We start from the raw sequence: 12177 nt of genomic DNA on the forward strand, positions 1-12177 counted from the left end.
TTGGGTTTTTTTTAAAAAAAAGTCCACCAAAGTTATAAGACCATGGGGTTACATTATCCACAGTTTGATCTTCTGACTGAAATCCCCCACTCCCCATTTGATAAAAGCCTGTGGAGGGTTCTTGAACTGTAGTTACAAACAATGCTTTAGTTCTTTGTGCAAGCAAGCAGGGTCATATTTGGGAAAAATATTTTGTGTCTCAGGAAGTGGATTGCTCCCTTAAAAAAAAAACAAACAAACCAACCATAAAAAACCAATCAGACAAGAAAAACCCAACACAGCTTAGTTGTCTAGATACAGCCGGTATTGATATGAAGGGAGTAGTGTGTCTTTAGAGTTCTTGTCTTGAAAATGAAACTTTCAATTGATCCAGGCTATGCTACATGTACCCAGAAGTACTTTCATAACCTGAAATTAAAGAAAAAAAAAAAAAAAGGTATTGTGAGAAACCTAAAAGAATTGTGATCCTGACTCTCTTGGCCAYGTTCATGTGGCCTGTAGGTTTTTGGTAATACTGTTCGAAGGCAGACCAGATGATCCATCTTGGTGTCTTTAATACTAATTCAATCTGTGCCTTGAACTRTAGAGATAGCCTTAATATTGAACCCTGTGCAGAGCTAGGGAGGCACATGTACAGGGAAGAGTCTTCATGGGCGTGAARTCAACTTCACCCCTAGAAGAAAGGAGGATAGAGATGTTTTTGCAAAGTATATATTTTCTATTTGGTTGTGCTTGCTATAGTACTAAGTTCCAGTGCCTTAGTCATGTACCTGCTAGAGTCACAGGGTTTCTTTGCGCGATTGCTGTCTTGGTTTTCAGATTCTATAGATTGTCATTAAGTAAAGGTAGATTCTGGCTTATGTTTTTTTTTCCTCTGTTTGTTTATTTCTGATTTTTTAATGTTTTTTGGATTTTTTGTTTGTTTTTTCAGGTTTACCAAAAATGCAAGTAATTCGGAACTACAGTGGAATACCACAGCCAGCAGCACAAGATGGCCCACCATTGCACATCCAGATTGGGGACACTATTGAACTAATTAGAGGAGATGCACATAGCTTATTTTGGCAGGTACTGTATCATTTAGCAAATGGCTGTATTCTCTTTGTCCAGATGTCAACTTCTTATTGATATATTGCTCTCGTAACTTCTTTCTTCTTGAACAACAAGAAAATTCTTTGTGGTTTATCCAAATAAATGTCAATACAAGTTTTGCTTTAAGATTGTCTGTAGTTCCTATATAGTGTAAAGTTTMATTCTTGCAACCTCAAAGTAAAAGTTGCAGTGAATAAATCTGCAAGAAGATGACATTGGTGGCAATCCTAGTGAAATTGTAAGAGTTAAGGAGAGTGTTTGGCACAAAAAGCAAAGTTTTGCGAGTTTTCAGTCTCTGGTTCTCTAACTCAGAAGTAAGAGCTATATTGACAAAACCCAGTTAGTGAATGTTACATTTATAGGGAAGAGAARTAGCTCTGCAAAACAGAAGTGCACCTAAATTGCTTGATGCCACTCAAGTCAGTTAAGGATAGGGGTTTTTTTATATACATGGGAAAAGTAAATTCCATTGATGGCAAAATTTTCTGTCATGTGATTCACATCACTACTTCTGTTACTAAAATTTCTTCTTAATTGAGAGCTATAAACATGGGAAATGCTGACTTGCATTCACTTTTACAATAAGTGCATTAAAGTGTCTCATTTTTCTTGATTGCTTTCTTAATTGTTTGTATAATTGGATAGATGGAATTAGAGCCAAACAGAAGATCTTTCAGGAGATTAATAGGACAACAACTATCTGTTGTTCTTGAAAATATCTGTCTTCTTGAACTGTAGTTCCTGTGTTTGTCTTCATGATTTTCTTTTTTTTTCTTTAAAGATTTAATAGGGTAATGAATATAATATAAAATCTGCTTGGTCTTTTTCATGAGTTGGGTCATACTTTGTTTTTGGCATTTGTTTTTCTGGCTACAGTTAGGATGGAATCTTCTCCAAACTCTTCAGGACTGGATCAGTGAACTCTTCCTATCTCACTGTATCATCCTGAACATTTAATCGGGGGAAGTGATAAACAACAGAATTACTTTATCTATTGAAAAAATATGTAAATAGGTGTAACCCAACYACCTTACCCCCTCCTAAAAATCCCTCAAAACCACCTCCAGGCTGTTWCTTAGCAGACCTTGGGTATTTTGCAACACTAAAAAGAAATATTTTCAAATGACAGAGTTTGGCCTGTACAGTTTTGTATGTTGGACTTKGTTTGGCAGGGTCTAGAGTCTTGACCTGGAGAAACATTTAACCCTGCTCTTGACTTAGGACTGGCTGGAAGGTAATCATCTGACTAATACAATTAGTACAAACAGAAAATTACTGGCACTGTGTGGGACTGATTCTTTTGCCATGTTCATACAYATCTGTCAACTCAATCTACTGGAAATTGTCTTAGAGGTTATATGTGATTATCATGCTAAAGAATTTAGGTAGAATCTCATTGTGTTTAACTAGCAGAAACCAGAAAGTGTGTGAAGCTTTTCCCTAGAAGCCTTAGTAATAGATTTGAATCCTAATGGAAATTGTCATCTCCATTAGCATCATTCAGGATTTTTTTTTTCTCGTCACAGACGGCTTAATACAGATTTTTCTGAGTCTTATAATGACATCTTCATTTTAAAATGCATATTAAGAAAAAGCCTGCAAAATGCAATTTATATTAAAATCTTTAATTATTCAGGGAGGCATTTTAGGGTATTTTACAGTTGACCCRCAAGACTAACATTACAATGGATTTCTAAGTTGACTGTTGCTCAGTTTAGAAATTCAAGGGGTTGTAATAGATAAGTATGTGTGGTTTAGTAAAATTTTTTCATCCTTGACAGCGCATCAAGTAAGCAGTTCAAATTACTAAGCAGTGCTTGAGYTGTTGCTGAAGTGCAATCAAATGTTCTCTGATAGACATTAATATGTTTTGTTCAGTGTTTGGTCTGTCTTATTGAGTGGGGTACCACTTGCTATTCAGGTGTGATTGGTATTGAGAAGTATCACTTAGCTGGCAGGCTGTGTCAGAGCTCTGCTTTAAAGTTAAGTTCATACTTGAGAGGGATTTATGTTTTGGAGTGAATAGAATGTATGTTTGCAAAGGGTAGCCTGTATTCAAGCAGATGATGTGAAAAGGGGGCAAGGCAGCTTTGCTGAGCACAGGTTCAAATCTGTAAGATTGTCACTTGTTGGCACATAACTCTTATTTTAAATATCCCTGTTATAAAGCATGTTTGACTTGARTACTGCCTACCTGCTTTTCCCTCTCCTCTGCACTTCTCTGTATGTTTGGGAAAGATGCACCTACCTGTGTGTGATAAATTGTATAATGATCTCCCATGGAAAATGGTGCACTCATTTATGTGTTTAGGATAGCACCAATCAAAGAAAGCTTTTTATTTTTTCATTTTTTTTTTAATATTCAGCTCCACTCTATTGAATTTTCTGAGTAATGTTTTCTGTGGTGGTGTAATGGTAGAATTACAGATTTAGTGTTCAAGAAATAAAATGAACTAAAACCCTGAAGAAATTTCATGTCTGTTTATGAAGATTTTTCCCTTTTAAATTTTTTACGTTGCAGGTGTGCCATCAAAAATAAAAAAGAAATGTAATTTGCAAGGTTTTAATGCTTGTAAACTACTCATGCTTAATTTCATTGCCAAATGGTGAGAGTAAATTATCTTTACAGTCAGTATATTACATTTAATGGAGGTTAAGTATTTATGTGCTTTTAAAAAATCAGTTAAAACATTTATTTGCCAAAATACACATTTTGATGCCTTCATTTTATGAATCTGCATTCAGAAATTTTAGCTATGTGCTGTGTTCCACTCTGAAATGTGTGGTCACGGTCRAATATTACTAGGAATAAAAAGATGTTTTTAAGATGTTCTTCAGGAGAGCTTGGTTGGTGTTGAACTGTGTGTGAGCTGCTGATGTGTGGATTTGTGATGCTGAGGTCCCTTTTGGGGACCCAAAGTAAGGAGTACCCAAGCCTGGAGTGAATTGGTGGTGCTGCACTTTGTGGGGTCAGCAGTTGTGCTGCAGAAGAGGCTCAGTGTAGGCCCTGCTGGATGTTTCTGCTCCTGGTCTCCAGTTGTGTGGATTCATCTGCAGCATGTCAGTACCTCACAGACAGAAATTCATCATTAATTCTGTTCTTATCCTCCTGCCCAATCGATTGCCATTGATTGCATCGCTTATGGGAATGCTGATCTAAGTGTCTGGTTGGGCTGTTGGATCACTGGATCTGAATTCCCCCTGGACTTTGATCTCTCRGGTGCTGCAGCCTCCACTGCATGGGGGTGTGGGCATTTAGGGGATCTGCAGCGTGGCAGCTTTCTGTAGAATGCCAGCTGAGGAGGAAGTAATTTGAAAGGAGATAATTAACATTAATGAAGATAACAGAACACTGGCAGACATTGACAGGACTGGGAATCACATCCCAGTCTCTGAGCTCCCTTCTTGCCTCTCATCTCTCAGAGCTTTCAGATCTATCAATTATAATTATTACTTAATTATCTTAAACCCCCCAACAAAACAATAACAAAACCCTCAGAAATGTTGAGCAACTCTTTATTTGAACAGACTCTTGGATATACTTATTGTCCCTAATCCCTGTGCATGTATTATTGTTTACTGTTAATCCCAGTTATGTCTCAAAAATGGATTTTTTTTTTTTTTTTAGGGAAGAAATCTAACGACAGGAGAGCTTGGATTCTTCCCAAGTGACACAGTAAAACCCAGCCCGTGTGTAAGTTCAATTGTTTAGTTCTGTTTGCTGCCTTACAGGAAAGCTACCTAGTTCATTAGTTCATCAAGATTAATCGTTCCTTCCAAAGATAATTTTGTTTCTAGTTTCTTTCTGCTTTCATTGATATGTTCAGTGTTGCTTAAAATGGAGCATTCTAATACTTTTGGTTATTGGATGTAAGTAGGACATGTCAGGAAAACAAGTTTGATAAGCAGGTTTAACTTTTGGGAATTTTAATAAATTGAACTGCCTGAAGAGTTTCCAGAGTGTAGATCAAATACATTTTATGTGAAAGTGCACTTTCTTCCTTCTCCAGCAGGAAGGTGAGAATGCTGTGGCTCTAATCTGTTCCCCAGTCACTTTGGGTTAGAAAGAGGGATTACACCCTAAGTAGTGAGTTTAAAAATTGTAAAACTAATATAAAACTTTGGATTCTGACTGCTTGATAAATTTTCCTCTTTCTTTAGGCTTTTAGCTGTCTTTATTTCACATAAGAATTTTCTCAATGTAGAAAAGTTCAGGAAAGTAGTAAGAAAATAATTTTATAATATATACTCAAGAGTTTTATGTACAGATGTGATGATATATTAATTTACTCTGCACTTGCTCCTTCTCTGCCCTCTGAAACAGTGTGCATCAGGTTACAGGGCTCCTTTGTTGAGGTTAATTGATGAAAACCTGTAAACTCTATAATGAATCCTATTCCTTACTTTGCTTGAAGACAGTTTTCACTTATTTTACCCTGGTTCACAACAGTTACAGGAATCAAGATATGCCACTTAAATGGCTTTTATAAGTAGGTGGGACCAGTTCTTAGTAGCTGCATTTTGATATGCCTTTGGGGCTTTTATTGTGCCTTGGTTTCCAGAACAAGTATACATGTGATCCCAAAGAGTMTAAGTACATTAGAATACCATAAGGMATCTTTAGMACCCTAGGTTTCCAGAATTTTGTCTGAAGAGGAATGCACAGAATATTTGTAGGTACAAGTTGTATTAGATTGGGTGAGAGGGCAAATCTGAAAAAATGGTGAAATTGTTGTGTAAAATTAGCTTTCATCCCTCCACCCTTTGCTTATTGTTAAATTTGTGAATTTCCCACTCCTTGGTTATTGTTCAAGTGTGGATTTCCCGTTCTATGGTGTCACTGTCAGTGACTCTGTCAGTCATTGCGAAGTGTCATTGACAGCAACTGCAGCAGCATTTTTAGGAATCAGCAATATACTTTAAAAGCACAGGCAGTGAAACATCTGAAGTTAGGAAAAATGTTGCTGGCATGTTGTAAAGGTCTCTTTCTAATGGTAAAGCTTTCTGCTAAATTTAAAATACACTATTTAGAGGAGTATTGGAAATAACAGTTTTACAGAATGAATAAATATTATTCATGAAGTGTTACAAACTGGTGTCGTGATCAGAACAAAARGAAAAATTGATGCTTCACCACTGTTAAGTTGGAAGGATGAAATATAAACATCTTATTATGATAAATGATGCAGTTAAAGATACTGAAACATCAATCGGGTTTTAAACATGCTATAACTTTTACTGTTATTATTAAGTCTAACAGTCTTTACAACCATCTGATATAAAAATGCCCAGAAACAGCATAAAATCCATATATCAGAAGACTTTAGGAATGAATATTGAATGAAAAACTGCTGAGCTCTAGAATATCTATATTCCAGACTTTTCACAGATGTACCTATAAACAATTTTTTCCCTTTAAAATAAGTAGTRTATGTCAGCAGACATTTTATGCACTACATGAGTAATATCTGTTTCTTCCCAGCTTTCCTCCATTTTTCTAATTTCTGTAGAGGCATTGGATACAAGCACAGCATGAGGCAAGAGCTTCTGGAATAACATTTGWTTTTACCCTTTTTTGTGACAATGAACAACACTTGTTATGTAAATACATTTATCCATTCAAAATTCATGAAAGGGGCTACTCATCTATCATTTAACTGTGTTGGAGCATGGACTTAAACCCTCAGTGAATTTTTATATTTTTTAAAACTTATTAGCACTACTTGATAGATTCAAAATATTTAATAATATCTAGCAACATGTAAAAACTTTTTATAGGCCTTTATAATAATATTTTCCTGACTTGATTTGTTTTTGGAGGTCTCTTTTGAAGACATTCCCTCTATCAGGAATAAAAAATTGTGAGAAGGATGTTACTGTAATTTCCTTTCTGTTGGAGTCCAGAAAATAAAACATTCTTGAAGGTTTAACTTGAAGGAAAATAAAACAAAACACATTTGCTTGTCTAAGAATATATGACCTTAAATTTTAAGTCTGTGAGATTAATGCTTTTGTTAAAATCAGTTACTCAGCACTGTGCATTTTCACACATTTTTTAGAAGAGTAGGGTAATACTCAGTTATCATACACTAATGGGAAGCGATCAAGATGAAATGCTGATTTTCATAGGAATTGCTATACTGTGCATGCATCTTGTGCATGAATAAACATTATCAATGCATATGTTTGTGTACATATAACATCCGTTTTGCAAGCTGATTGCAGTTTGCCTGTTTAAATTTAATTTCAGAATCAAATTACATGCTTACCAAGATACAGTACAAGAGTTRCCCATGTCAAATAACAAGGAATTAATGATGTCATGCAATAACAGTTGTAAAAATTCTCAGATCCTTCAGAAGATTATAGACCATATTTCCCAGTAGACAGCCAGGCAACCCTGAATACATGAAATGAATTTATATGTTTCTGTAAATTTGTTGCACATTTCAGCAATACATAGCATTGAGCTATTTTGTGTATGAAATTTGAATATAGGCATTGTCAGAAAAGCTTTGAACAGTTCTGTGAAGTAAAAATACCCAAAACAAACTGTCACAGAAGAAAAAAGCTTATTCTGTACTGCTTTCAGAACTATATGGAATATTTGTCCTTTATTATGACTACTTTTAAAAAAACCAGACTTGTAGACGAATTAGATCATCTGGATATTGTCAGTTAAATCAATGTGAACAAATTGCTGTTTTTTAGAAAAAAAAATTTTGATCCTCATTCATTGTATCTTTTGATACCCTAGGTTCCTAAACCAGTAGACTACTCTTCACAACTGTGGTAAGTCCCTGTCTTGGCTTACAAGAATCTCTGAAAGAGGCAATCACACAAGGCAACTGTGTTTACTACAACTTAAATTATACTGGTTTAACCTTTCTAGGCTTCAGAAGAAGACATTGTGTAGTAGTTTGGGAAAGCAATACCATGTATTGCTTAAAAGCATTTCTCATATAATAAAGTGCTTAAGGATTTTGACATTTTGTTTACAAGTCTGAGCCTTAGTCCCAGATGTCTGAAATAGAATAATAAGAGATGAAGCATGGTAGAATATATTACATAATATGTATATATTACATATATTGCATAATTTGAAGCATGGTAGTATATATTACACATTAAGTGAGTAAAGGAGTGAAAAATGTTAAACATATCTTGTATCACAAATAACTCTGCATTTCCTTAAAAGACCCCAGCAACATTACAACTGTAGAGATAAAAGTGGGGATACGTGGGGATGTGGTTTAGGGGTGTCTATGGTGCTGCCAGGTTGATGGTTGGTTTGGGTGAATCTTGGAGGTCTCTTCCAAGCTTSCTGACTGATAAAGATGGTGTTTCAAAACTGCAACCACTGCTGATGTGGGGTTTATGAAGTGTGTGAACTCCTCACAGTAACTCAGCTGGTTTCTTGAAAAGACATGGTTATTCTGAGAGAGCAGAGTGAGCATCACTTGTGTCCTTTCACTGATTTTATGCTTKGTCCTTTAGACATGAGTTCTGGTTCCCTCTAACTTGCCAAAGTGAAATCAGGATCATACCTAAACAAATACTGATTTTTTTGTAACAAGCCAAATAGAATGTTTAATATTGAAAATATGTAGTTTGAATTAATTTCTAACATTTGCTCTATTTATAATTTTGTTAGAAGAGAGCTTATTATTAGTCTTTATCTTTTATGGATTTCTAATAAAGAACTATTATATTTTTAACTTAAAGCTCCTTTCTAATTGGTAGTAATGTATTAGTGTRAAATTTTACATAGTGGTGGTCTGTGGTGGTGACTGCCTTTAGGCTACTTTGTAAAATGGTAAGATAAGCATAATTTCCCTGGAAGCTAGGTCACTTTCCCCAATTAACAGTTTAACCTCTAGTTTTGCAAATAAATGTCTACTGACAGCCTCTCATGATGTCCTWCGCAAACCAGCAAGGCAGAGCAAGGGCACAAATCTGCTTAGGCAGTCAGGCTGCAGAATCAGTGATTTATTTGTCTTTGCTTTCAATACTTAGCATTGGCATTCTCAGATTTGGATGTTTTTGGCTGTTTTGTTTTTCCTCTGGATGTTGGGTATACACGTATTTTAACTGTTAGAGGTTGTGCATAATTATGAAACCACATAAAATACTCTCTTTGTGTAAGTACCAARTTTTCATGTGGTTCTGTTTTTGACCTCATCTACCTCTGGTGGCTGATTGTCCATTCTGTTAAGATAAATCTCCCTAGAACTCAAGGAGGTTCAAAGTTCTGGACCACTGTTGTATTGTTTCACTTAAAACAAATGATTCAGATAAACCAGATGGTTTTAGGAGCTTTTCAAGCTAATAGTCATTCAGCTAATGCTTAGGCTTGAGCATTTTCCTTAGCAGCTATTGTATTCAACATGTGCACAAATAGAGTTCTTTTCTARTTAAGAATTCCACAACCCCCAACAGTGGAATTTTTTCATGTTTTATTCTTCCTTCAGAAATCTGGAAGTGGTATTCAGTTGCAAATGATACATTTTTGGTCCCCATGATATGTAGGATATTTGCACTCTATTGCATAATTAATAGACCTTCGGAGCTTTGAAAAAAATCGAAGGCAATTTTTATTTTCCTTGTTGCAGGTTTGCAGGAGCAATGGAACGACTGCAAGCAGAAAGTGAACTAATTAACAGAGTAAATAGCACTTACCTGGTGCGGCACAGGACCAAAGAATCWGGAGAATATGCAATAAGTATTAAGTAAGTAGAAGTGGAATAAGAACTTCTCAACAAAGTTTTCTTATTCTCTTTTATGTCTAGATAGTATTCGAAATAAATATGGAAAATAGACTGCTGATTCCGTTATATGATTGTATGCAATCATTAAGAGAGTCAATACAGAAAAACTGAAGTAGTTGTCAGAAATGCCCAGCGTTTACAGAAGGAAAGAAGGAGGGGTTTTATAATGCTGGTGTAGCAAATGGGGCTACAAAAATAATGGTTGAGTATATTGGAGWAGAATAAGCACTGTTTGGAATGCAGTGTGAGTTGTTTCATTGACTTTGAGAATTCATGGAAGCCATTTGCGTCTCAGACAATTCAGTAAAATGTGAGTTTTTATATTTTGTGGATGCMAGTTATTATGAGGGTCTTGTTTGCTTTCATGCTGTTTATCAACATGAATATAAAAGCAAGAACATGGGAATTCCCTATTAGAATGAGCAATTAGTTGTGACTTTTTTCTGATTACAGATTACTTCTTTAGCTGTGCTTTAATAAATATATTTGGTTGATTAGTTGTCAACTTTGTTTTGGCACAGATAGACATTTTGTCTTAAGAATTTATGTGTGTGGTGTTCTGGGGGCATGCCCTCAGGTAATTATTGATTGTGTCTGATTAAAAACACATTTATATTCATAAGTTATTCATTGCCCACAGGTACAATAAYGAAGTGAAACACATCAAGATTTTAACAAGAGATGGCTTTTTCCACATTGCAGAAAATAGAAAATTTAAAAATTTAATGGTAAGCATTGATTAGCTTTTTAACAATGCGAGGTTTTCTTTGTGGCTATTTCTATTGGAGAGAGCTACTTTGGTTTGTGATACTCCAGAAAACTATGGAGTGAGAGATTTGAATTGTGTCCACACCTGCTAATAGGATGATATTTTATATTTATGGTTTTAGCTCTAAGTGATCATTTTATGTKCTTAAAACTACATATTTATTGTTAGGACTGGACTGTGTCCCTTGTAGTGAAGAGAGGAGGAATTTGGATCCCATGCATCAGCCCACTRTGGAGTTAGGCTGAACCTGGGAAGGAGAATTTGATGTCTTTGGAAGTCTTGATTTTTAGGAATCAATTGGATTAAAATTTATTCAGTGGCCCGCCTGTATGCATACTCAAGTATGTAAAAATGCTGAGTGAAAATGCAGGATAATGCAAAACAAGGGCAGGGAGAAGCTTTAAAACCAGGTAGCCTTAGAAATTATTTTAATTTAACCACTGATACCCTGTAAAACAAGAGCATCTGAGGAATGGAGAGAGATTAAATGATAATCTATATGTGCTCATTAGAATGGGAAGAACATAAATTTCCTGATGAAGAATTCACCAAGCTGTTTCTATGCTCTTATCTTCATTTCACACTTACAAGCCAATGAATATTTTAATGTTAGGGCGGGGAGCCTGAGATGTTATCATTGTTTAGCAACAGCAATCATAGTGTTGATCAAATGCATGAAGGAAGGGGCTACTTAGTCTGTGGACACTGCAGTGATTCATTGGGAACTGATCTTGACAAAACGTGGCTGCTGGAGTCCCATGCTGCCAGGAATCTTCTTAGGGTGCTGATGCTGTTTAATGCYCTGCTGCAGGTCCCAAAGTGGAGCAGAAAGATAAATAAAGGACAAAGTGGGGTGAAAAAATGAGCAAAAAGAATATGCATTGCAGAATTGAGAGGATGGAAGAAATTTCTAGTGTACGTGCCTCACTGCTACCAGCTTAACCTTGCTAACGTTCAATAGGAAAGAATTATTTTATAACACAGATTTAGGGTATGATGAAATCTGCCCTTGAGAGCTAAATAGACAAGTGGCCCTGCAAATACTATTTGTAYGTGCTGTGGAGCAACTGCTTTGTTCTGGGTTCAGATGCAAGAGAAAAAGTAACAGTGTGAAAGAGTAGAGGAGCAAAAGAAGGCTGAGTAGAAGTGGGAGCAGAAGAGACACAAAGCCAGCATCCATGGAAACGTTAAGTAGTGATCTGCAGTGACACAGCGTTTTGTACTGCTTTGGAGGCAAAAAAAGTAGAAGAGCTCTTGTATGTACTTTTCATAGTACATTTAAAAAACTTTCACAAGAGTAATTAAAAGGTGCTGAGTGTGTAAAGTGGGGTGCAGTGAAAGGTCAGTGCTGCTGCTGCTGTGAATCAGGGCAGTGTGACAGAGTGCTGAGGAGTGCCATCCGTGCTGGCAGGGGCTGCTTGCCTTACCTGTTTGTAAGCTTGTGCAGTTCATGTTTCAGAGGCCACTTGTCAGTCTACTGTTTTCATGCAAGTATGGTGTTAAAACCTAAGCTTTAAAAGTAACTGAATCTGTGACATGARGTGATTT

At 35.9% G+C, this 12177-nt stretch overlaps 1 protein-coding gene across 1 annotated transcript in view; it reads left to right on the top strand.

The window, feature by feature from the left end:
- The window catches only part of VAV3 (vav guanine nucleotide exchange factor 3), a 146391-nt gene that overhangs the window by 116458 nt on the left and 17756 nt on the right, over nt 1–12177 (top strand). The window contains exons 20-24 of the mRNA XM_057364284.1: nt 932–1068; nt 4721–4786; nt 7850–7884; nt 9705–9821; nt 10501–10588. Of these exons, the coding sequence (XP_057220267.1) occupies nt 932–1068; nt 4721–4786; nt 7850–7884; nt 9705–9821; nt 10501–10588 (443 nt within the window). The remainder of the gene's footprint in view (nt 1–931; nt 1069–4720; nt 4787–7849; nt 7885–9704; nt 9822–10500; nt 10589–12177) is intronic.

Source organism: Malurus melanocephalus, unplaced genomic scaffold, assembly GCF_030028575.1.
Source record: "Malurus melanocephalus ecotype Western Australia unplaced genomic scaffold, MMel_1.1 scaffold_37, whole genome shotgun sequence".
NCBI lineage: Eukaryota > Metazoa > Chordata > Aves > Passeriformes > Maluridae > Malurus > Malurus melanocephalus.